Below are 25,315 nucleotides of genomic sequence, written 5' to 3' on the forward strand. Positions count from 1 at the left end.
TGCCTTTATCCCAGCACTTGGGAGGCAGAGCAGGTGAATCTGAGTTTGAGGCTAGCCTGGACTATACAGGGAACTCTGTCTCAAAATACGAACAAAGAAGAATGCTAACTCTGAGGCCCTTCATGCTCAGTAAAAAGCAAGGCATGATTCCCCCCTCATGGACTGGACCATCATCATCCAGGAGCCCTCCTCAACATGATCAAAAGTCCCCTGGCCGAGATGTGGTCCAATCTCTGACTGCTTCTAGCTCAGAGGACCCAGGACCAGAGAAAAGGTCTTGGTGAGGCTCTTTTTCTCCAGATCAGGCAGGGACAGTGAGGAGGTGGTGCACCCACCTACCCACCCATTCCTTTCTCCAGATCAGGCAGGACAGTGAGGACATGCACCCACCTACCCACCCATCCTGGAGACCAGCCTAGGGACTCCACACAGCTGCCCAGACAGGCTCTGGGCTCAGGGGTGACAGAACCAAGGTTGAGCACAGACTCAGTACAGAAATGTTTAATGGCTGAATTGTACACTGGCTCTATGACATATCCAGACAGGCAACTTTTCATGTTTCAAAAATAGATCTGATAGAAAGACTTACATAGTCATAAATAGGTAATGTGAAAATTTCCCCACTGCACATGGCATCCTTGGGCTGGCAATCCTGCCTGTCCAGGCCCTGCGGGGGTGAGTTTGGCTACGGTCCACCACTGGCAGCATCCTAGGACAGGGCAACCAATTCAATGTGAACCAGGGGCTCCCTGTAGATTCCCCCCAGTTGGGGCCTGTGTCCTTGGAGACAGACTACCACCCAAAAAGACGTGGGGCCCCTTCTTGGTACCTTTAGTGGGCCAGACCTTAGTCCTTCACTCTCCTGCCGCTGCTGCAGCCACCCTGGCCCTGCCCAGCCTTTCTGTGGGTACTTCCTGGCCCTCCCCAGCATCCGACCTCCACCTGTTCCTGCTGTTAAGGAACTTCTAAACAAGGGAAGAGATTAAACTCCTGTTGCCCCAGAGGCCCTGGGCTGCTGGCAGCTGGCCAAGCCTGCCCAGGGGAAGGAGAGCAGCTGGTTTTGTTTCCTGACACACACTTGCCTGTTTTCTAGTCCTCAAGCCCAGGCTCCTTCTGACAAAGGCCCAGAGGTCCTGAGGTCTCTGTGCACTACAATGGGGCAGGTGCCCTCAGCAGAGGGGCAGAGCCTTGGCACTACTGTCTGAAGGGATGGCAGCAGCTTCTCTGGAGGAGCCAGCTCAGGGCTCAGCCAGGACTCAGGGCCCTCCCGGGCCAAAGAATCAGGGTTCAAGGGAAGAACTCGTCCTTGCCAGGATACTGAAGACAAGGCCTGTGACTGGGGAGGGGCCATCTCCCCTCAGGGATGTCCTCTGGGTCACTTGTGGGATTCTGTGCTGTCAATAAGAAGGCAGGCTGGCAGAGAGATTTGGGAGAGGAGGGTCACATTGGCCCCAGACATGACAGTGAGTAGAGAGGTGGCCAGGCTGTGAAGGCCATGGCCATTCACACCGGGTGAGGGCCCTGGGCCTGGCCTTCCAGACCTGCACCTGGCAGTGGAACTGGAACCCAGTGAGTGCGGGGGCAGGGTGGTTACCAGGGCAGGGGGTTAGTGCAGGGCTCAAGGAGACTTTGGTGTCTGGGCTAACCTCTTAGAGCAGGGCTGCTCCTGCTCCAGGGCACAGGGCAGGGCCTCAGCACCTGGGGATTGAGAAAGGGAAGTGAGGCGATCTGACTGTGAATGGAAAAGAAATAATCTTCCTGGTTGCTGGGTGAGCCACAGGCCACCAGTGGAGAAGGCTCCCTGGGCCAAGCAGGGCTCGTTGAGTTCTACCCATTCCAGCTTAGGCCTTACCGCAGTGGTTCCCAACCTCCCTAAGGCCGCAGCTCCTTGGAGCTCCTACCCAGGACAGCTACAATGATCCCCACCAGAGAAGCACTCAGAGCAGGCTCTGGTTCACTTAGGCCCCCTTCTCCCTCACAGTGACCAGGCTCAGCTAATTCACAGGCCGCCCCCTACCTGAAGGGAGGGCAGTGGGTCTAGCCCCGTTTACACCACAGCTGTCTCCCTAGGCTGTTATGGTGTTGTTGCGAAGCCCTGCTTCTGGCCCTGTGGCCAGACATGCCTAGGAATAGGGCCGACAGACCACAATGCTTGAAATGGGAGGCAAGGGTAGGATGCCATCGAGAAGGGAGACGCAGGAAACACCTGATCCATGCTTAGATTAGGCTGAGCCTGACCCAATGCCCGGGGGCCCGCACTGCTGATGTGGTCTTCCTCATGGGTCTAAAAGCAGTTTATTGCGTGGGCCTGTAGTCTATACTGGGGTGGGGGAAGGGCACAGAACTGGGCAGACTCAAAGGCCAAGGACTATCTTAGAAACATCCCCTGGCTCCATCCCTACACCTGGTTGCTTTTGATCCCGAGCCCCGCCAAAGGACGGCCCTGCCTCCTAAGAACCCCACTTTTCCTTCCGACCCCCGCAGAAAGCACCCGTTAAGGCAGGCAAGGGACCTGTGAGGTGTAAGACAGCCAGGTCTCAGGTCACCAGTACTTGTCGTTTTGGCTTTGAAACTGAAAGCCAGGTCAGGACCATGGGGAGCTAGGAGCTCTGAACCACGGCAGGGAAGGTTTCTCCACGAGGCAAGGCTGGCATCCACAGGACCCTCCACCTCCACCTCTGGGATACAACCAAAGCTACTGTTTGGCTGTCGCCATTTTTGGTGCTGAGGGCTGAACCCAGGGCCTGGTGTGTGCAAAGCATGTGCTCCACCAGTGAGTGAGCTGCCCACCCGCAAGCTGCTCCTTTTTCCTATCTCAGCCCTCAACCACACTGAAAGATTAGCTGCTTTGGTAACCTGACTGGCAAAATGTTCGGCCTCAAGCCAGCAGACAGTCCCCAGATGGCCCCTGGCCATGACCCTGCACTTGTGTCAGTGAAAATGAGATGCTACATGGAAAAGCAGAAAAACTCGAGAGATCTTGGTAAGGCAGTGAGCTGGGCCCAGGGAGCCATCCAAGAGCTCCAAGTTGGCAGTGAATGAGGACGCTGCTTCCGCCTGAGGAGCTCAGGCTTCCCAGGGACAAGGCTCGGCACCAGTCTGTTGGCCTAATTGATGTGCTTTTACCCTCTGGTTAGAAGCCAGAGAAAGACCCGGAGGAGCCTGGGGTACCAGCCACATCCCTGGAGAGCAGCAGTCAAGGCAGGAGAAGTTAAGACCAGCACATGGGGCTGGGCAGCACAGCCGGCCCGTTTCCCACCGTAGTCTGTGCTGGAAGGCTCAGGCTAGTCCTGGAATGTGAAGAACACGAAGGGAGCAGATGCTGGCTGACAGGATGGTCCACAACCGGCCAATGGCCTTCTGCAAAGGACACCCTGCTTCTCCCTTTCTACCCAGCATCCAGGTCAGGGTTGCAGAATCCCTCTAGAGAAGCCAGTGCCCTGGAGGTGGGGCTTGACAGGCTAGAGACAAAGGAGCGGGGGAGGTCTTGGCCTGCCTGCCCTGCCCCCCCAATCAGCACCCACAGCCCCAGGTCTCCGCAATGTCCTTGCTGTCCAGCTGGATGTGGTCGGTACTCTTCTCACTGAACATGGGGCCTCCATGCCTCATGATGAGTTCAGTGGCCACTCTGGTGAAGGCCTCCTCCACATTGCTAGAGTCCTTGGCAGAGGTCTCGATGGCGCAGAGGATGTCATAGTGCTCGGCCAAGCTCTGTGCCTCAGTCAGAGGGACCTCCCGGAAATCAGCAAGGTCTGATTTGTTCCCTGTTGAGAAAGGCCAGATAGAGCATGGTAAGACCCACAGGTGCCAGACCAGCACAGATCTACCCAGCAGAGCCACACTGAGAGTCCCAGAGCATGTCCCCTCCACCAGCTCCAGGGAAACATTGCTGGGTGTGGTGACTGGTCCATATTAAAATAGTCCTTTGTTGGTGGTGGTGGATTTTTTTGTTTTTTGAGGCAGGTTTTATCTGTATAACCCTGGCTGTCCTAGAACTCACACTGTAGTCCAGGCTGGCCTTGAACTCACAGAGATCCATCTGCCTCTGCCTCCTGAGTGCAGGGATTAAAGGTGTGTGCCACCACCTCCTGGCTTAAAATAGTCCTTTTAATTTTAACCTTTAAAAAAAAAATGTTATGTGTATGGGTGTTTTACCTGTGTGTATGTCTGTGAACCACATGTATAACTAGCAGCCACAAAGACCAGAAGGTATCATATTCCCTGGAATTACAGATGGTTGAGCCAAAATGTAGGTGCTGGGAAAACTCAGGTCATTGGGAAATGCTCAAAACCAATGAGTAATCTCTCCAACCCCTACTTTAATCCTTTTGTTTATTTGTTTTTTGGAAACAGGGTCTTACTTGTAGCTGTGGCCGGACTAGAACTTGGTACGTAGACCAGCCTGGCCTTGAACTCACAGAGATCTGCTTGCTTCTGCCTCCTGAATTCTGGGAATAAAGGCAAGCACCGCCACACCCAGCATATTTTAGCCATTTTTAAAAACAGTTCTCAGCCAGGCAGCAGTACAAGGAGCAGTCGATTGCTGAGTTCAAGACCAGACTGGTCTACAGAGAGTTCCAGGACATCCAGGGTTATACAGAGAAACCTTGTCTCAAAAAGCAAAAAATAAAAATAGAAGAGTTCTCCCTAGGTTGCCAAGGCTAGACTTTCACTTGTTGATTACTAAAGCAACCGTCCTACCCCTCAGCCTCTTGAGAGCTGGGACAAGTGTAGCCACCAAGTCAGGCTACCTTTCTTATTTTAAAGCTCTTATTCTCAGCTGGCAAGATGGTTCAGGGGGTGGAGATGCTTGCTGCTAAACTAGGTAACCTGAGTTCAATCCCCAGTACCTACATGGTGGAAGGAGAAAATAGACCCTCTAAGTAGTCCTTTGGCCTACACATGTGCTGCGGCATGTGTATACCCATATCCATACACCAGATAGATAGACAGGCAGAGAGACAGACAGACAGATTTTTTAAAATGTAAACTCTTATTCTAGGCCAGCAAGGTGGCTCAGCAGGTGAAGACACTTGTTACCAAGTCCAGCGATCTGAGTTCAGTTCCCGGGACCCACTGAGTGACAGGAGAGAACTGATTCTAGCAGTCTGTCATCTGATCTCCACATATGCACTGAGGTGCACACGTGTGAGCATGCACACATGCTCACAGACGCGCTAAGTCAATGTAATTCTAAAATGCAAAAGCAGAGTTCCTATTCTATGGCCTCTCATCTCGTTTTCTTTTTATTATCTTTTTTCCTCTGCAGTCTGGGGATGAAACCTACAGTCTCGTGCACACTAGCTACATGCTCAGCCACTGAGCAGTAAACCAGCCACATTGCTCTCTCTGAGCAGGAGAAGCAGTGCTGTGTGCAGAAACGCCATGCCTTGGAGCTGGAGGGACACACAGCCACTGCAAAGCAAACTCCAGCACCCTCTTGCCTTCTAATCTCAATTTTCAGTCCAACTTTTAAACTGACTGCAACTTCTGGTTGAACTTCTGGTTCCTTTCCTGGCCAAGCTCAGCCCCTCCCTGGCAGGCTTGCCCTGTACTGGAAAAGAAAGAGGCAAAGACAGAGATAAGACTCGTTCCCAGGCCCCGCCGGCCACCGTCCCTAGCTCACCAATCAGCAGCTGCACAATGTTGGAGCCGGCGTACTTCCTCACGTCCTCGATCCAATGAGGCACTGACAAGAAGGTGCTCCTCTTGGTGATGTCATACGCAAGGATGGCCCCATTGGCACTGCGGTAGTAGCTCTGGGTGATGGTTCGGAACCTCTCCTGGCCAGCCGTGTCCCAAATCTGCAGCTGAAGAAAGGGGTCAACCCAGTGACACACACCAAAGGGACAAGAAGGGCAGCCCCACAGACCCATGCCCAAAACAGTGAGCCCACTGGCCAATGGTGGGTCACAGAAACAGTCCTCGGCAAGCCTTAGAGAGTAACTCAGGGCTGGAGAGATGGCTCAGAGGTTCAGAGTGATGGATGTACAATCCAAAGGACCAGAGTTTGGATCCAGCATTCACTTGACAAACCAGGCATCCTGTACACACCTGTAACCTCAAGCTTAAGTGGAGCAGAGACAAGATTGCTGAAGCTTTAGTCTAGCCATGAAAACTCAAGGCCCAGGTTCAGGGAGAGACCTTGTCACTAAAGGAGCAGATGGGAAGTAATAGCAGTGTGGTGATATTGTGTTCCCCAAAATATTGTGCACCCTAATAAACTTATCTGGGGTCAGAGGACAGAACAGCCACTAGATATAGAGGCCAGAAAATGGTGGCACACACACCTTTAATCCAAGCATTCCAGAGGCAGAAATCCGCCCTTATCTCTGTGAGTTCAAGGCCACACTGGAAAAAGACAGGCATGGTTACTTATGCCTTTAATCCCAGGAAGTGATGGCAGAAAGCAGAAAGGTATATAAGGCGTGAGGACCAGGAACTAGAGCTGGTTAAGTTTTTAGGCTTTTGAGCAGCAGTTTAGCTGACATCCATTTGGATAAGAACTCAGAGGCTTCCAGAGGATCAGCTGAGGAACTGGTGAGGTGAAGTGGCTGTGGCTTGTTCTGCTTCTCTGATCTTCCAGCATTCACCCCAATACCTGGCTCCCAGGTTTGTTTTTATTAATAAGACCCTTTAAGATTCGTGCTACATAGCAAGACCCCGACTCTCCTTGCCTCTGAATGTGCACACACAAATAAAAAAAGGAAAGAAAGCTCAGAGACCCAGTATGAAGAAGAAAAGAGAGGGAGTGGGCGCAGCTTGCCTCACAACTCCAGGGTCCCTCCAGACAAGAGGCTATTCTGAACTGCGTCCTCCATGGACCGGCTCTCCCCTAACCCTGGTTTAATGGTTGCAGATGAGGAACTGACTCCAAGGTGCAGTAAGGGCAGGCTGGCTACACAGTTGGGTCTTTTCTGCTGCACGCTCAGTGGGTCCAGGCTGTACAGTGTTGAGTCTCCTAACGATCCCACAGTTGGTGGTGAGGAAGCTGCACTGGGACAGTGGATACCTGCTTATCTACTACCTTGGCCAAAGTATGGGGCCTAGGGCCTTTCTCCACCATTTAACAAATGGCAGTGCCCTAGGGTAGGTACCCCGCTGGGCATGGGCAGTGGAGAGGTGGTATGTACATGTGATTATCCTTGCCAGGGATGATCAAAGAACAAATGGCCAAGACATTTCTATATTTGATAAAATATAAAAGATACTGATTTTAAAATGCAAGAAAATCAACAAATCCCAAACAGAAGAAACAGAATAAATTGTAGCAGATCATAGCCAAACTGACAAAAAGAAAAAAAAAACAAGCAAACAAAGAAGCAATTAATTAAATCTAGGCTTCCAACAATGACATCATGAAATCGGCAGGAAAATGGATGGAACTAGAAAATACCATCCTGAGTGAGGTAACCCAGACTCAGAAGGACAAACACGGTATGTACTCACTCATAAGTGGATACTAGATAAAAAGCAAAGAACAATCAGACTGCAACCCACAGAACCAGGGAGGCTACATAGTAGGGGGGACCCTAGGATGACTGTGGCTTATAATAAGTTTTGGTTTTACTCAATTACTGGGCAAGCTTAATGAAACATTTCACTACTAGGATAAGAATTTGTACTGCATCAAGCTGATGAAAGAAAATGCTGGCTGTACTTTCAGGAGGGGAGGCTAAAATCTTTTTAGATTATGGATTAGCCTGTAGAAAAATGTCTGCATTAATCAAACAGTGAAGGGGAAGATTAATAGGAATCTCACTTAAACAACTTAAATAAAACATAGCTCTCTGGACAGATGAAGACAGGTTTCTTCTGTATCCCATAATCTAATCAATATTTATATGTATAATTCATCTATCATTTGGCTTAAAAGGGCTTATTAGGAAATGTTATTTTTACTACTTTCTACAGAGAAAATATTTTCCAGTTTCAAATAACCCTGGACTTTTTAACTAAAACCTGTTTTTATGTTTAAAAAAAAAAAAAAGTAAAAAAGTTTGGGAATTCCTAGAGTTATTCCCAAAGCTGTTTTTCTCTGTGTTTAGAAATAAAGGTCTCTGTTTTATGTAAAATAAATAAATAAATAAATAAATAAATAAATAAATAAATAAATAAATAAATAATAAAAGTACTAGATAGATAGATAGATAGATAGATAGATAGATAGATAGACAGACAGATCGATCTAGGCTTCCTGAGTTACCAGATCGCACTAGCAAGGCTTTTGTCCTGGATGATCACCTCCTTTTTCATTCTAGTGAACACTGGTCATCACCTCCAGAGTAGCCCCATCTACTCCCTCACCCCAGTTTGTTTATTTATTTATTTACTTCCTTTCCTTTCTCTCTCTCTCTCTCTCTCTCTCTCTCTCTCTCTCTCTCTCTCTCTCTTTCTGGATAGCTGATCAATTTGAGTGTTATGAAAGCTGAAAGCCTAGTGCTGGGATTAAAGGTGTGCGCAGAGGCAGGCGGATCTCTGTGAGTTCGAGGCCAGCCTGGTCTACAGAGTGAGTTCCAGGAAAGGCACAAAGCTACACAGAGAAACCCTGCCTCGAAAAACAAAAAAGAAAGAAAAGAAAGCTGAAAGGCTTTTTCACTGCACAGAGTACACAAATCAGCCATAACTGCCAAGAATACCTACAACACTGACTGACAGCAGTCCCCACCACACCGATACCGGTCCTTACCACACCAACACAATGGTCCTTACCACACGGACACCGGTCTTTACCACACCGACACCGGTCTTTACCACACTGACAACGGTCCCCACCACACCGATACTGGTCCTTACCACACCAACACAATGGTCCCCACCACACGGACACCGATCTTTACCACACTGACAGCGGTCCCCACCACACCGACACTGGTCCCCAGCACACTGACACCGGTCCCCACCACTGCACTCACGGACAGACAGCCCAGGAGGGCTTGGCTCTGCACTCTCTCCTGGCACACCCTGCTTCTCAATCCTTCCCAGCCAAGCCTTCTCAGCCTGCATTTGATGTTTAGGAGAAATTCTCCAGGTTCCTGATCTCTAGAGTCCTGTCCATGAACAACTGTGAAGCTTAGAGCACGTCTGAGTCCCAGTGAGGACAAACTATGGGCTCCCAGAGCGCACGTGCAGAAAACACATTGCCCCTCCCCTGCCACTAAGCAGGGTCAGGCAGGGGAGTTCAGTCCCTTCTTTGACTCTGTAACGGGAAGACTGAGAATCACCATCCTCTGTGGGGGTGGGGCTCCTACTCCCTTTTAAGCTCCACACTTAATAACTCCAGCCTGTGCTGGCCCACAAGCCTCCACGAGCCCATGATGAAGCAGTACTGTGTGCATCATCAGGCCCTTTCTCAGGACAGGCAGCACCTCCTTTGAGCAGTTCGACTCTCCTATCCACCCTTCATCACTTTAGGTAGCTCTTCCTGATACTCACGCTCTGGTCCCAGGTAGAAGTTATTCTTGTTCCCTTCATGTTCCTGCCTCTCTAACAACTCATACCATAGAGGAGAGCACTGTATTTCACTCAGGCATCCTACATCAAGATGACTGCAGGGGCTACGCAGGGAGCATGAGATACAGCAACACACACACACACTCACACCACACACACACACACACACACACACACACACACACACACACAGGCACACACACACAGGCACGCACGCACGCACGCACGCACGCACACAGAAACAGGCGGCTGCAAGCTGCTTTCCAGGGATTCATAGTTTACAGTCCCATGGAGTAAGTCACGGGCTGCAATAAATCAACCTTGTTTGTTAGGAAGTTCAGTTCCAAGGCCTGTGTCCTGTCCTGTCCTGTCCTGTCCCTCCCAATGGAAAAGGAGTCTGTCCTGAGTAAGCAGAGAGTGGAAAGTTCCAGGCTTCTTTGCCTTAGAAGAAAACCTCGGAAAAGTTAGTTCTCAGGGCAAAAACTGAGATGGTCAGACTGACCCAAATACAAGTTCCTGAGCTATTTTTTTATGATGTCTTGGGACATGAGTCAAAGCAGGAGGTAGGGCTTGAGGGCTCCTCCTCCAACCAGCCTCCTTTGCTGTGCCCTCCTCTAGGGAAGAGCTTAGCTGCAGGTTCTGCCATGCTGCGGAAGCCACCATCATCGGTTAGACTAACTGGTGGAAGGAAGAGCACCAGGTGTGCAGGTTCACTCTGCTGTCTGCGGTCCTTCTGCTCTCTGGCTAAGAACTGTGAGCAGGTGATCAAAGTTTCCCACTGCTGGGGTCTTCCCCCGACCCCCTTCCCATCCCCCTAGGCTGGAATGGCATCCTTACAGCTAAAGTTAATGGCCTACTGCTCGGGGCTCATGTCTCTAGGTCCTGAGGTTGGAGGCTCACTGCTCTGGGTTTTAATCACCAGTGGCCACAGGGCAGCTACTGTAATCCTCAGTCTCCCCCAGCTTGCATTACCCTCCTGAATGAGCCTCAGTATCGGGAGCCTTAGCTCCTACAGCAGGCGGTGTCTCAGCTGTCAGGTCAAATGTGTCGAGGACCCCTGGACCTTAAGACTTGGCAGCTCAGGGCTGGAGAGATGGCTCAGAGGTAAGAGCACTGGCTGCTCTTCCAGAGGACCTGAGTTCAATTCCCAGCAACCACAACCATCTGTAATGAGATCTGGTGCCCTCTTCTGGCATGCAAGCAGAGCACTGTATACATAATAAATAAATAAAATCTTAAATAAATAAATACATAAAGCCTTCTACCCTTCCTCACCTTTGGCTCTCTGGCCCCTCATTTGCATCTATTCCCATGTTTCCATCCTGATCATTCTCAGGGACTCTTCAGCCACCCTCTTATCGCCACTGCTGCCACCGCTGTCACTGCTACCACAGCTCAGCCCACTCTACTAATAGCAATGATCCAAAGTAGGCAAGAAAAGACCCTTCAGACCGAATGTCACAAGCCCAGGGCTCAGCACTGAGTGTCCTGTAGCCGAGTGTGAAAGTGAACTGACGGCCTTCTTAAACAGGCAGAAAGGTGTTGTTCCGGGGGTCTCTGCACCATCATGGTGTGGTCCTTCAAACAAACCTCAATCACAGGTCTCCCGCTAAGCCAGAGAAGTGTTCCCCTTCTGTCCTGGGTGAAAATGGCTGCTAGAGTTCATCAAGACGGTGATGGCAAAAGTCTAGTGCACGCTGTCTGAAGCAGTCAAGATGGGCTGATGCCTCTGGAGTTGGAGGTCTGCTTTAGGACGCCAGCAGCTGTGGCTGCTGCTTGGCTTCCTCGAGGAATCTGTCAGTGTTCAAATCAGCATGGGAGTCGTGAAGCCAATCAGAGCCAGCTTCGTAGCTAATAATCCTCTGTTCAAGGTAGCCAGGGTACCAGGGAAGCTCTAATGGACGTCAAATCATGTTAGTCCTCAAATCTTAACTTATTTAAAGGAAAAATAAACTACAAAAGGGTGCTTATAACAAAGGCCTATTATTACCATTGATAGTGCGTTAACTGTATTTAACAGTGCTGAACTCTAACCCAGTGCCCAGAGGCAAGTCTTGATCTGATAGAGAAAAAGTGAGGACTAGAAAAGAGAAAACGCATTGACCTGGGGACGTCAACTGGAGGCACACAAAGGGGGGCTGAAAGGAGTCATATCAGAGGGTGATGCTGACTACCTCTGTATCCAGAATTTCTCCACTCCCTCAACACGGTTAGTCAAGGCATGGCATCAGAGCGTACTTCAGTCCCTGCTGTAATGTGGCTCCTGAATGGGGAGTTCTGTGGCAATGCAAAGTAGCATCTGCCCACGTGACAGAATGGCCGTGCCAGCTTTTTGTGGTTTTCCTCATCACACTCTGGACAGCGTCAGCCCACCTCACAGCCACACTAAGAAAACGGGTCCATGATGCCTTTAATCCAGACAAGCAGAACTCAGCAGGGTACTCAGAGCTTTCAGCATTTCTTATCTGTCACTCCAAAATCAATCTTTCTGAGACAAGATCTCATATATTCAGGCTGGCCTTGAACCCTCTATGTAGCCAAAAAAGGACCTTGAACTTCTGATCCTCCTGTCTCCATCTTCTGAGTCTTGGGATTACAGGCATGTGACACCATCCTAGTTATGTGCAGAACAGGGAACAGAACCCATGGCTTCATGCATGCTGAGCAAGCACCTTACCAACTGAACTACAAACCCAGCCCCAAGACTACTCTTTACATCTACAGTGTGTCGCAGGGCAGATGCTGTGACAGTGGTATTCCAAGCCTGCCGCCCTAGCCCTTCCCACCCCCCTCACGGTGTGCAAGGCTCCCACAGCTTATGGAAAGCTTTTTCAGTAAATCTCCTCAGTGAGTTACATCTCCTGCTGTGGGATGGTCTGTATGTCAAATTGCTCTGATTGGTCAATAAATAAAACACTGACTGGCCAGTGGCCAGGCAGGAAGTAGGTGGGACAAGGAGAGAGGAGAATTCTGGGAAGCAGAAGGCTGAGGCAGAGAGACACTGCAGCCACCGCCAGGACAAGCAGCATGTAAAGACACCAGTAAGCCACCAGCCACGTGGCAAGGTATAGATTTATAAAGATGGGTTAATTTAAGATAAAAGAACAGTTAGCAAGAAGCCTGCCACAGCCGTACAGTCTGTAAGCAATATAAGTTTCTGTGTTTACTTGGTTGGGTCTGAGTGGCTGTGGGACTGGCGGGTGACAAAGATTTGTCCTGACTGTGGGCAAGTCTACAATCTCCCACAAGAATCAAACCCTTGCCTGGAAGTTCTTGATGGGTTTGCCTTAGGCAGACAAGTCCTGCCTCAGTTGCTTACAATGGGCTGACTGCTCCCAATCCCCCTTCTTCCCTTTGTGGAAGCTCAGACCACCCCCCTACCACTAGCCGAGGGGCTGCAGCACTAAGGGGTGAGCCTGGACCATGGGATCCCTCCCAGGCACCTGGCCCCGGTCAGGTGGGCACCACGGGACCAGGACAGCATCCAAGAGAGAGGGCTGTAAGTTCCTCGTGTGGTTTGCCTATCAGGAGAGCCTTTTGTGACAAGAGCAGCATTCTTAGCGTCTAGGCCACAAGTTCTGCCCTACATGGCCCTCGGGGCTTCCACAGTTAAGTCTCTAAACTCAAGCTCTCTCTCTCACCAGGTAAGGTGATTTCATTTTCTTTTTTTAATATGGAAGAGTGAGCTAGGACCTTGTGCATACTAAGCAAGTTGTTCTAACACTGAGCTGCATTCCCAGCTTCCCAGACCTTCTTTTTCTAGAAGAAAACACAGTGGACATGATGCCAACAGAACTGCCTGGCCTAGCAGCATCCCGCCTCGTACCACTCTCAAGCTGTGCCCACACTTCCTACAGTGTTTCATGGTCTGGGACATATATGGCCATGACATCTCAAGCCCCTTCTATCCCCCTCCTTAGGAATACTCATCCATTCTTCAGTGTCTCCCTCAACCCTCCTGTCTCCGGGACCCTGGACAAGGTGGACTGCTGCCTCCTCTGGCCTTGTCCAAGCAAGCAGCATACATCTCTACATGCCCATGACAGCCATGGCCGCCGCAGGGCCCTGCTGCATAGCAGCCATCTTCACTATCAACACTCTGCCCTGTCTTGCCCTGTGTGCGCCAGGTGTGTCCATGGCACCGGCTCAGAATCTCCAGTCTCCACAGTGCCAGCATTAAGAGCATTGTGTGCCCGGTGTTAACTGAGAGGAGGCCTGAAGAACAGAGACTGTTTCTCCTGTACCTTTCCTCTTGGGATCTGGACACTGAGAGAGGCAGGTACTTATGGAACCGTGACCAAACCATGAGCCAGTCACAGGAGAACTATTGGGAGCTGAAGCCCCCGCCTCTGCAACAAGCACAGCGAATCCACAGAGCACCTGCCAGGTTCCCTGTGTTCTTCCCATCCCTCGGACTTCAACCGGTCTACCGCTCCAGCAATGGTCAGCCTGAACCCTTGGAAAGATTACCTTCCCTTCAGTGCTCAGAGTGGAACCCTGGGCCTTGAACAGGCCAAGCCCAGACTCTACCAATGAGCTAGTCCAAGCAAGGCCATGGCTCTCAACATACCAAGAAGCCAAGTCAGAACTACTGAGTTAGGAGTTTACACTGAAGCATTTGCCCTGGCACTCAATAATAAAATTAGTTTCCTGTGTGGTTCCTTCCACGTATTTCACAGAATTTTCATGTACTTCCTAAAATTTTTATTTTTTTCTACATATTTCACCTAAAAATACAAACATAGACGATGTTAACAAGTCATAGCTACCAAACTGATGTTTATTCTGACAACTGTAATTTATTGGTTTTGGTCATGAAATTAGTATATGTAAGGAGAAAAAAGTTCAGTTTTCCATTGAAACGATACAAAGAGTATTTCTAACTTTAAAAAAATATTGTGCTGGGTGGATCTCTGGAGTTTGAGGCCAGCCTGGTCTACAAAGCAAATTCCAGGACAACCAGGGTTACACATAGAAATTCCATCTCAGAAAAAATAAATAAATAAATAAAAACATTGTGCTGGGAATTTAGGTCAGTGGTAGAGTGCTTGCTTGGCATGCATGGAGCCCCATGTTCAACTCTCAGCACCGCAAAGTTAAATTTTAACAAAGCATTTGGGAGCTGGCGGAAGAGCTTGTTAGGCCTCGTGTTTGTTCCCTTGCGCCAAAAGCTCACGGGTTTCTACACACCTCGGCCGCAACGGTGGCCATCAAGTGGTTGTTTCGTGTGAAATGGCAAGACTTCTTTCAGGAGTCTTCAGCGTCCTCACAGAGAGCAAACTGCTGCCAGGGACTCTCCTTACACTGTTCCGGTCTGAATATTAGGTCCCCAAAGGGGACCCCTGTGTGTTAATAACTGGTGACCAGCCTGTGGCACTAAGGTAGGTGCTTCAACTTTTAGCAAGCGGAACCTGGAGAAGGGACTGGATCACTGGGGACATGATTTGGAAGGGGTACTGAGATCTCCCTCCCTCCCTCCCTTTCTCTCTTCTCTCTCTCTCTCTCTCTCTCTCTCTCTCTCAAGTCTTCCGCAGCTACCTGCTCCCAGCTGCACTGTTACCAGCCCAAAGCAACCCAGGAAATTACAAAGACGCCTCCAAAACTGTGACCCCGAACAAGCCACTGCTCCTTTACGTTGATTTTATCGAGGCTTTCTGTTAGTGATGAGAAGCTAAGCCATGCCTGTGGGCTGGAGGCCCAGAATCTCTCAAGTCAAGACGCACTTGGTCCCCTTAAAGAGCAGCCACTTCAAAATGAAAAGGGGCTGGAGAGGTGGCCCCGTGTAAAGAGCACTCGCTGCTCTTTCAGAGGACCAGGTTCAATTCCCAGTACTCACAATGCTGCTCATAACTGTAACTTCAGTTCCAGGGGATATAACACCTGCTTCTAGCTTCTGCAGACGCCAGGCATGCACATGGTACACACACATGCAGGTAAATATTTATACACATAAAACAAAAATAAATAAATCTTTTTTTAAAGTGTGGAAAGAGCCAGGCATGGTGGTGCATGCCTTTAATACCAACACTCAGAAGACAGAGGCAGGTGGATCTTTGTGAGTTCAAGGTCAGCCTGGTCTACACAGAGAGTTCCTGGACAGCCATAGTTACATAATAGAGAAACTCTGTCTTTAAACTGAAAAAAAAATGGGGGAGGGGGATGAGACACATTTAGTAAAAGTCTGCCACAGCACATTACATGTCAGATTGTCTTCAGGGCCTAGGTGTGCCCGCTAACCTGATGTGAACCACCTGGCTATCTCTGACTTTTTACAGTGCTGGGAATGGAACACGGGCCAGCATACTCTGGCAATGAGCTATACTTAACCCCAGAACTGGTTTTGTTGGTTTGGCGAATTGTTTGGTTTCTTGTTTATTTTTTATTACATCTTATTTATTCTTGTGTGCAGGAAAGGGATGGGCATGTAGAAGTCAAGACAACTTTTGGGAATAAGTTCTTTCTTCCCGCGCTGTGGGTCCTAGAGACCAAACTCGGGTCATCAGTCGTGGTCAGCAAGCACCTCTATCCACTGAGCCATCTCACAGACTCCCACTGGTTGGTTTTTGAGACAGGGCCTCACTAAGTTGCCCAGGCAGGCTTGAACTTTCAACTCTCTTGCCTGAGGCTTATGAATAGCTGAGATGGCAGGCTTGTCCAATCAATACTGAAAAGTATCCATTCTCAAGGTTTTTATATGCGTTCATGACCACAGCGATGCCATCACAAATATGGACTGTTAAGACGGCTACAGTGACCCGTGCCTTTAATCCCAGCATTCTTTAGGCAGAAGCAGGCTGATCTCTGTGAGTTCCAGGCTTGTGCCAGGCCAGCCAGGGCTACACATAAGACCCTGACTATATATATATATATATATATTAGATAGATATAATTATAAATAATTAGAGTAAAAACAAATATAGATGTGACTAGAAAGTATAGCAATGTGACTGAATTTTTTACATCACAGCCTAGAACTTCAATGTTTTGATGGGTACCATTCCTTTCATGTTTTGATGGGTACCTGGCTCTTTGAAATAGTGGTTCTAAATGTTCAATCAGCTGTGACACTCTACGTCCAGAATCTTTTTGTAACCTGGTACTTTCTCTTTTGGCAGGTTTTCAGGGGTGGATCTGATGATTAAAAGGAGTTACAGGCCACTAGGGCCCGCCACTGTGTTAGCAGTTCTTTGGTCCAAAATGAAGCCTGATGCCTGGCGGCTCACATCAGCATTTGGAAGGTTGAGACAGGAGGATCACAAGATTGAGGTCGGCCCAAGCTACAGAGTAAATTCTAGGTCAGCCAGTTCTACATAACAAAAATAAAATTAAATTAAAAGAAAAAAAAAGGGGGGGCTGACCATACAGCTCAGAGGTCAAGCCCTTGCCTGGCATGCGCAGGATCTTGGCTTCAACCCCCAGAGTCGTAAATAAAAGAATCACCTCTCAAACATCACACCGAGAGTTGGCTCTCCCCTTTCCGTCCAGGAAGGGGAGGTCTCCAAGACCAAGTGAGACAATTAAGGGTAGAAGAGGCCAGGTGTGGGCAAGCTTGTAATCCCAGCTCTTAAGACAGGAAGATTGTTCCAACTTTAAAACCACCCTGGGCTGTAGAGCAAGTACAGGCCAGCCAGGGTGACACAGTGAGACCCTATCTCATCCAATGACAACAAAAAGAGAAGATATTAAGTGGTATCTAAGAAGCTATTAATGACAAAGGTTCTTACTCACGCACTCAAAGCGGGTTAGCGGTTCTTTATCTAGCAGGATTTGGTTGGTTTCTATTGCAATAAGAACAAAGCAGTTTGTATTCAAACATTAGTCTAGAAGACAAGTTTTCTCTCTTATTCACAGGGGTCATTTTCAACACTGACCAATTCATTTGAATTAACAAGGATGTGTTTATAACAAGCACCCAGTATTACAATGTTGAAACAATATTGCTAACTAAAACGTACAATGCAAATGATTTATGATGAGCAGGTTTTATTTTTGCTTTTTTTTTTTTTTTTTTTCCAAGACAGGGTTTCTCTGTGTAACAGTCCTGGCTGTCCTGGAACTCACTCTGTAGACCAGGCTGGCCTTGGACTCACAGAGATCTTCCAGCCTCTGCCTCCCGAGTGCTGGGATTAAAGGCGTGTGTCGCTGCTGCTGCTGCTGCTGCTGCTGCTGCTGCTGCTGCTGCTACCGCTGCCACCACCCAGCTAATTTTTTTAACTTTTAAATAATACTTACTTGGGGAAAAGGAGCACATGTGTGCCATACAAGTGTGGAAGTCAGAGGACAACATTCAGGAATTGATTGTCTTCTTGTACCATGTAGGTACCAGGGACTGAACTTAGGCTGTCGGGCTTGGCAGCAAGCACTTGTATATTCTGAGCCACCTCGCTGGTCCCCATGACCAGATTGTGCACTGATCCCTCTCTTGTTGACCGTGTGCTTACTGCCAGTGGTGGAGGGCATAACACTAGCCGCACCCGGGCTACCTCTCCTCCCTCTGTGCAGCGGAGACACCCCCCACAAGACCAGACGGAAGGAGGGGCGAGGAGGAGCAGAGCGGTGGAATGGGTCAGATGCACGTGCAAGCATTGCTCCTCCTGCTGCTGACCTTTACACACATCTACGCCCCCAAGCACCCAAAGAAACCGCACGAGAGCCAGATGCAGTAGCGGACACCCAAAATGCCAGTGCTGGGGAAGTGGAGGCAGAAAAATCACAAGTTCAATGTCATTCTGGGCTACAGAATAAGACTTTTATCAAAAAAAAAAAGATGGGTGGCGGTGGCGCACGCCTTTAATCCCAGCACTCGGGAGGCAGAGGCAGGCGGATCTCTGTGAGTTCGAGGCCAGCCTGGACTTCAGAGTGAGATCCAGGACAGCCAGGGCTACATAGAGAAACCCTGTCTTGAAGGGGAAAAACAAAACAAAACAAAAAAAGAAAGTTTATCAAAAAACAAACGGGAAGGGAAAGAGAAAAGAGGCAGGGCAGTCCTGCCTCCCCACGCCACTTCCTCTCTCAGGTACTGACATACCATCACTTCCCGTTCTGCTGACAGTCCACCAGGGGAAAAGCTGCACAGGCATCTTGGAGAACAGTAAGCTACAAGAGGGGCCATCATATGCCCAAGGTAGTATGTGCTCAGCTGAGGGTTAGCTTGCCTTGCGGCTCTAGAGCTAGCACCGTCCGTCCCCCCCACACCCCCACCCTTTCCACATGAGCACTGCCTGAGGACAGTAAGAATCCTCCAGAGGCAAGGTTTAGTTTACAATGAGGATGGTGACCATTGGTATCAAGAACAGATTTCTTCAGACAATCACCGTGACCCAGAACATCTCTTATCTAACAGTCCTTTTGCTATTTCTGAGCAGAACCAAAAAGTCACATTGATTTTATCCAAATAGAAAAGGCACGGATGAAAAGCCAGGTCCTAGACAGGAAGAACTGGAAGGCAAACAAAAAAGTCTGGGTTGAGTGTATAGCTTAGTAGGAGAGCACTTGTCTAGAGTGCACAGGGCCCTGGACTCCATCACCAGCACTGAACGCAAGCACAGACACACCCTTTCAACCCTCCTTACTCCTGCTCTGGGAGTGACAGGAGCAGCTATGAAAACAAAGTACATGAATAAGGCCAGGAACAGCTTGAGTCAAGGACAGTGAGCTGGAAGTCCTGGTCAAAGGCACAATTCCACGAAGAAGAGTTGTGGAAGTCAGGCGGTGGTGGTGCTTACCTTTAATCCCAGCACTCGGGAGGCAGAGGCAGGCGGATCTCTGGGAGTTCAAGGCCAGCCTGGTCTACAGAGTGAGTTCCAGGACAGCCAGGGCTACACTGAGAAACTCTGGCTCAAAATATCAAGAGAAAAAAAAATAATAAAAGAGAGGAGGCGGGGTGGTGGCAGTCTCTACTGCCAGGAGGCCTGACCAGCCATGTAAAGGGATGAGATCCTAACCAGGCTCCCTGTGCTTGGGGCCTTGTGGACCTAGTGATCTGCAAACCCAAGTTTACAAAACAGGCCTTTGTGCTGCCCACATGAAGGGAGGCAGCAGCGGTGGGAATGGACTGTGTCTGGGGCTGAGCTCTCCTAGGGGGCAGGGGAGCAGGGAGCAGGGGAGAGCTGAGGAGAAGCAAGCTTGCCATCCCTGGTCCTCCAGAAAGGAATAGGGCAACAAAAGCAACCACTAAACAAACGCTTTCACTTGTCTGCATTCTACAGACCCTTTAAGTCTTTGAAAACTGTGCAATTTGAACCATATCAAAACCAGATCACCTATTCAAAAAAGGAAAAAGAAAGGAAGAGGAAAAAGCTAGGAAGGGCCAGCAAGATGGCTCAGTGAATAAGGTGCTTGCTGCCAAGCCTGGCAACCTGGGTTCCATTTGAAGGACCCACAGAGTGGAAGGAGAGAAGGATGCGTGCGAGTTGTCCTGGGGCCTCCACAAGCCTACTGTTGCAAAAGTGCATGCACAGACATACATTAATAATAATAATAGTAATAATAATAATAATAAATGTTTTAAACATAATTTTTTTTAAAGCCAGGGAAATTTTAATTGCTTTCAAGCATGTCCACAGCTTTTCAATAACCTTCACAAGTAGGTGAGTGTTCCGTCTTTAGTCCCATTTCCGAGATGAAGAAGCCTGAGGCTCCAAGAAAGAACTCTAGCTGGAAGGACAGAAGTAAGACTTAAGCCTTCCGGCTCTTGGCCTGCTGTTCTTATTCAGACTCTCCAATCAGAAAGACAAACAGCATTCAGACTCACATGCTATATCCAGTCCTCAGACCCACAGTCAAACAAACCCAGGACACCTCAAATGACCATTTAATAAGGCACGTAAACTTTCACAGCAGCTTGTGTGATCTGATTGGGCTATTTTTTTTTATTTATTGTGTCTATATATGACACATGTGTGTGTTTGTGTGTGTGTGTGTGTGTGAAACATGCACACATATACAGAGGTACACATGTGCCATGGCACGTGTGTGGAGGTCAGGGGTCAACTTTCAGGAGTCAGTTCTCACCTTGCACCCTAGGTTCCAGGATCAAACTCAGGCAGCTGGACTTGCTGAGTCACCTAACCACCCCTGAGTGGGGCTATCTCAGTGTCCCTATTAGCTGATAAACACCCTGAAATATTCTGGTGCCAACTCTTATTATTGAAAACATTTATAAGATTCCTAAGTAAAAAAAAAAAAAAAAAAAAAAAAAAAAAACTAGTTATGGGTCGGGCATGGTGGTGGCATGCCTTTAACCCCAGTACTAGGGAGGCCTCAAGGCAGGCAGATGTCTGAGTTCAAGGCCAGCCTGGCCTACAAAGTGAGTTCCAGGACAGCCAGGACTAAACAGAGAAACCCTGTCTTAAAAAAAACAAAAACAAACAAACAAACAAAAAAACTGGTCATGGTGTTAAACACCTGTGGTCCCAGCTCTTGAGAAGTAGAGGCAAGAGGATCACAAGTTCAAGGGTATCCTCGGCTACCTAGTGAGTTTGAGGCCAGCCTAGACTATATGAATCTGTCTTGACAAAACAGAGAGAGAGGAAAAAAAGCCCAAGAGCATACTCTGTTCACAGTGAGTGCACTGGTTCATCGGGTTCAGAACCTTGGGGCCACCTTTCCAGGTGCAGAAGGAATCAGAAAGTGAGCATTGTACCCAGAAGCCAACCAAACGCAGAGTTCAAGTCCTGGTTTTGCCCGAGTTAACAGGAGACCTCGGGTAAGCCAGCTAACCTCACTTTCCTTGGCTTCAGCTTCCTCTATAAATATTAACCAGTAAACAGGCATCCCCTGAACACCATGTGTCCGACACTGGCCAGCTGGATCTCTGTGTCCTTAAGGAGCTTATCTTCAACAGGAAGAGACAAACAACCCAGGTAAGTTCATGTCTAGGTGAGTGCTGTAAGCACACAGACAACAGAGGGGAAAGACCTGGGAGGCAGAGAGGGCTCTGCGGGAAAGCAGTAGTCATGGCAGAGCCTGATAATAAACTATCAGTTACACAGGGACCTAAGGCCACATTCTGACAAAAAGGGAGGAGATGCAAAGATGGTAAGGCAGGAACAACCTTGGCGTATCTAAAGAAGAGGGCTGAAGAGACAGGCAGGCCCATCTCTTCAAGTGGATAGTGCAATGGTTGTAATGGGAAATGACTACAGCAACAACAACAAAAAAGAACTTGATTGGATCTGTTACTTTCAAGTGTCCATTTTAGCAGACCTCTCTACACAAATAGGTAAAACTGAAACACAGAACTGAATAAAATGGTTTGCTCTGACAACTGAAACACAGAACTGAGTAAAATGGTTTTGCTCTGACCTGTTGGGAAGCAAAGCCTTCTTCTTAGTCTTCCCAACTCCCTCCAGGGTACTTCCAACCTCAGAAGAGCTGGAATAGTGGCCTGGCTCTGAGACTCCTCAAACTTAGGAAGCCAGATCAGGTGGGAGATGGGCTTACTGGTAGAGCTTATACAGAGCCCTAAGCTCAACAAAAAGAATTAACAATAACAATGCCCTCCAGTCTACAGAACACACCCTTGAACAGCTGCCTCACAAGAGCTTCTAGAAAGGACAACCAACACACATACACAGCTCTGCCACTCACAGGCCCACGAGGCTGCCTCCTAAGAGGAAAATCTGGAGTGACCACAAGGAAAAGAAGTAACAAGCTGCACGGTCCTGTATTGCATAACCTAAGTTCAAGTACACAGTCCACTCAGGGCTGCACTAGGTGACCGGTTATCTCCACAGGTAAACAGGAATACTGCCACCTCCTTGACCGGTCAGCACAGGGATCCACTCACACCGGGCACAGGCCAAGGGAACCATTCTCCTTCTGTTCAGTTTTTCACACTGCACTTTGAATGCTGACTGCTGGCATTAAACAGAGGGTACAAACTTGACCATGAACACACTCCGCCCATGTCAGCCCTTCGCAGGCCACCTGCTCCAAAGGGATGGTCCAAAACTAAATAAAAGCTGCCTGCCGGCACCTGGCCCTTTTCCACCTCACGGAAACCAAAATATACCGAAACCCAAAAAGTCTGTTTAAAACCTTACAGGCAAATCTCTAGAGGCACAGTGGTCATAAAATGATTGTTGACTTGCTTTTTTTCTACACCATGGGACAGGAGAGAGGCAACACCCAGAAATTATCCCAACTTTATAGAAACAAAGAGCTAAGTATCCCAGCCAAGGGCAACAGAGGGCAGGCTTACAACCACCCAAATAAACACAGCCACAGCAGCAACAGGGTCAAGAGACTCCCATGGCCAGGCTTCACTTCCTGAAAACGCAGGGCAGCCCCCACCCGGTACTCCTTAGAGCTGTCTTGAAGATCCTTGTGAAGTTGAAACCATGAAAAAAAAAAAAAAAATGGCAAAGGATTTCTGTTGGGTGCAAGTCGGGAAAGTTACTGAGTGCTTCTGTGAGCAAGAACAATGCTGTGTCCTGTCCAGGATGCTACGGTTAGGGAGGGCAAACACCTAGGTTAAGAAACTGATTTCATTCATCACAAATATTATTTATCAAATCATTGCCAGGACATTGTGGCAACCACATCCTGCTGTTTCTCTGCTGGGGTCATTGCCAAAGTTTGGTTCTCTCCCCCATCTTCCGGTATCTGTGAAGTTTTCGGTTTCTATCAAACCCCAGCTGGGGAGGCCCCCACCCCCCACCCCGCGCTGGCCCTGGCGGAGTCGAGTTCCACCACCAGGTCCATAAAAGAGACTGCAAGGAGGCGTGGCCGTGAGGAAATTCTGACAAAAACTTTTGGCCCTCCGGTCCTAGCAGCCACTACTTCCTGGTCCCTCCCGGTCACGGTCACGGGGATGTCGTTATCTGGCTGAGTGCTCCCCAGAGGGCCGCGCAGGGAAGGGTCTGTCCTGGCATGCGCGGCGCTCACGGAACGGCCCGCAGGTTGCCTTCCACCGCAAGTTATTTCGGAGGAGTCCCCACGCCGTGAGCACGGGGGCAGGCTTCCTCCTCCACGCTCCGGCCGCCTACTGTCACCACTCCCAGAGCCCAAGGCGGTGCTTTCGGACCTGAACCCAGTGCGGACATCAAGGCCCAGGCCCGTTCCGAAAGAAGGGGAAGCTGAAGGACTGGCCAGGAACCGCCCGCCGGGGGGGGGGGGCAAAAGCAGCGGGCCGCGCCGCCTCCCACCTTGACCCGCTTGCCCTGGATCTCCAGCGTCTTCATGGTGAAGTCGACGCCGATGGTGCTGCCCTGCCGCGCCGAGAAGGCGCCGGTCTTGAAGCGCTGCACCACGCACGTCTTGCCCACGCTCGCGTCGCCCACCAACACCAGCTTGAACAGGAAATCGTAGTGCTCGTCCTGATCCCCCGGGCCCGGGCCCGCCATGGCTCTGCGGGAGACCTGGGACGCAGGGGGCCCGGCTTGGGCTTACGACAGCCACGGGCCGAGGTCCGTGCGCCCTGGCCGCCCTGGCCGCCTGACTACGTGGAGCCGCCGCGGCACCTGAACGAGCTGCGCGGCGGACCGATCGACGGCCCCGCCCCGCCTCGGAGCCCCGCGGACTCGGCTCCGCCCGGGAGCGCAGCGCCCGGCCCTCCGCAGAGCTCCCCGCCAGCCGTCGGTGCTGCGCCGGCCCAGGGCTACCTCAGGCCCGCTCGTGCGCCGCCTTCAGGGCGGGGCGAGCCTCCCTGCTTCCCCAGCACCGCCCATCTCCGGCCGCTCGGCGTCTGGGTCCCGCCCCCAGCACCGCCCAGACGCCCCCTCCCGTAGCCAACGCCTCCTAGCCTGTCAGGACAGTCCCGACCCTCCCTCGGCACCACTCTCCTAAGCTTCTCACCTCCCCGGGCACCGCCCGCCCCCCACCACGGCCAACGCCCCCGACCCTTCTCCATGCATCACCCTGATCCCGCCCTCAGCACCGTTCTTTCTCACTTCCCCGCACCTCAGTAGCCGGGACGTAAGCATCGTGCGGATCCGCCGTCAACACCTTCCTGATCCTCCAGTTGGTCCTGACCCAGCCCTTAGCACCTCTTACCCCGCCTTAGTTGGTGATCCCGAGCCCGCCTTAGCTTGGACCTCGCCTTGGGCACCGCATCCAAGACGGAAATCCGCCCACACCTCTTCATAGCCCTCAAGCTCGCTCCTCCCTAATCCCTCTGATCGCCGCCCTCCGCCTCTCCACAGTCTGCTGCGCCCCTCTCGAGCCTTTGGCCCCTACTGGTCCACAACTGCCCACTATCGCCAGTTCCTCTCTCCCCAGCCTCCTGCCCACCTCCGCCGGGACAAACGTCCACCCCGCACTGGCTTGCACACGGTCTGGAGCAGGCAAGAGGCCTGGAAAGGGTAGCTCTGGGGCAGGGCACAGCCAGGACTGACTATGAAAAAAGCTGGTGAGGCAGGGCCCACCTCAGAGTTCCCCACTTCTGAGATGAGAAAGCCCTGGTAAGCTTTCTTACCAGGCAGCAAAGGCAGCTTCCGGTAGGTCAAAAATGAAGACAAGAGGAAATGAAAATCCGTGAGGGCAGGATGACCTGGAGTCCCATTTGGAGAATGATAGGCCAGACAGGAGTCCAGCCGAACCTGGACTCCCTGGGAATACAGTCCAAATCCCAACGGAAACAGACCTGCACCTGAGAAGAGGTACGAGGAAAACGTGTGGGCCAACCAGCTCCTAAGTTTAGCCTGGAAAACCAGAAGTCAGAGAAACGGGACCCAAATGTCTGTAAGCAGTTTGAACTCGATCAAATCGGCCCCAGCCCTGAAGATGAGAGGAAACTGGGAATGTCCAAGCCGCTCCAGACAACCCTTAGCCCTTCCAGAGCTACTTAATTCAATGGATTTCATTAATGGCTGTGGCAGGCCGCGCACTGTTGTAGCGCCTTGAGATCCATCCATGAACA

At 50.2% G+C, this 25,315-nt stretch overlaps 1 protein-coding gene across 1 annotated transcript; it reads right to left on the reverse strand.

Moving 5' to 3' along the window:
• Positions 1–485: 485 nt before the first annotated feature.
• Positions 486–24,056, reverse strand: Rab43 (RAB43, member RAS oncogene family). The gene is made up of 3 exons (XM_028854063.2): positions 23,604–24,056; positions 5,627–5,810; positions 486–3,764 (listed from the first exon to the last, which is right to left on the reverse strand). Exons 1-3 carry the CDS (start codon positions 23,799–23,801, stop codon positions 3,514–3,516), a joined length of 633 nt encoding a protein of 210 aa, XP_028709896.1. The 5' UTR covers positions 23,802–24,056; the 3' UTR covers positions 486–3,513.
• Positions 24,057–25,315: the final 1,259 nt, after the last annotated feature.

The sequence above is a fragment of the Peromyscus leucopus genome, chromosome 3 (genome assembly GCF_004664715.2).
Source record: "Peromyscus leucopus breed LL Stock chromosome 3, UCI_PerLeu_2.1, whole genome shotgun sequence".
Lineage (NCBI taxonomy): Eukaryota > Metazoa > Chordata > Mammalia > Rodentia > Cricetidae > Peromyscus > Peromyscus leucopus.

Bases quoted from the DNA above. Each gene is read 5' to 3' on its own strand.
- Rab43 (XM_028854063.2), bottom strand. From the start codon at position 23,801: ATGGCGGGCCCGGGCCCGGGGGATCAGGACGAGCACTACGATTTCCTG. The intron at 5,811-23,603 runs GTGGGAGGCGGC...CCCTTTCTTCAG, and splicing joins TCCAGGGCAAGCGGGTCAAG to CTGCAGATTTGGGACACGGC. The intron at 3,765-5,626 runs GTGAGCTAGGGA...CTTTCTCAACAG, and splicing joins CATTGTGCAGCTGCTGATTG to GGAACAAATCAGACCTTGCT.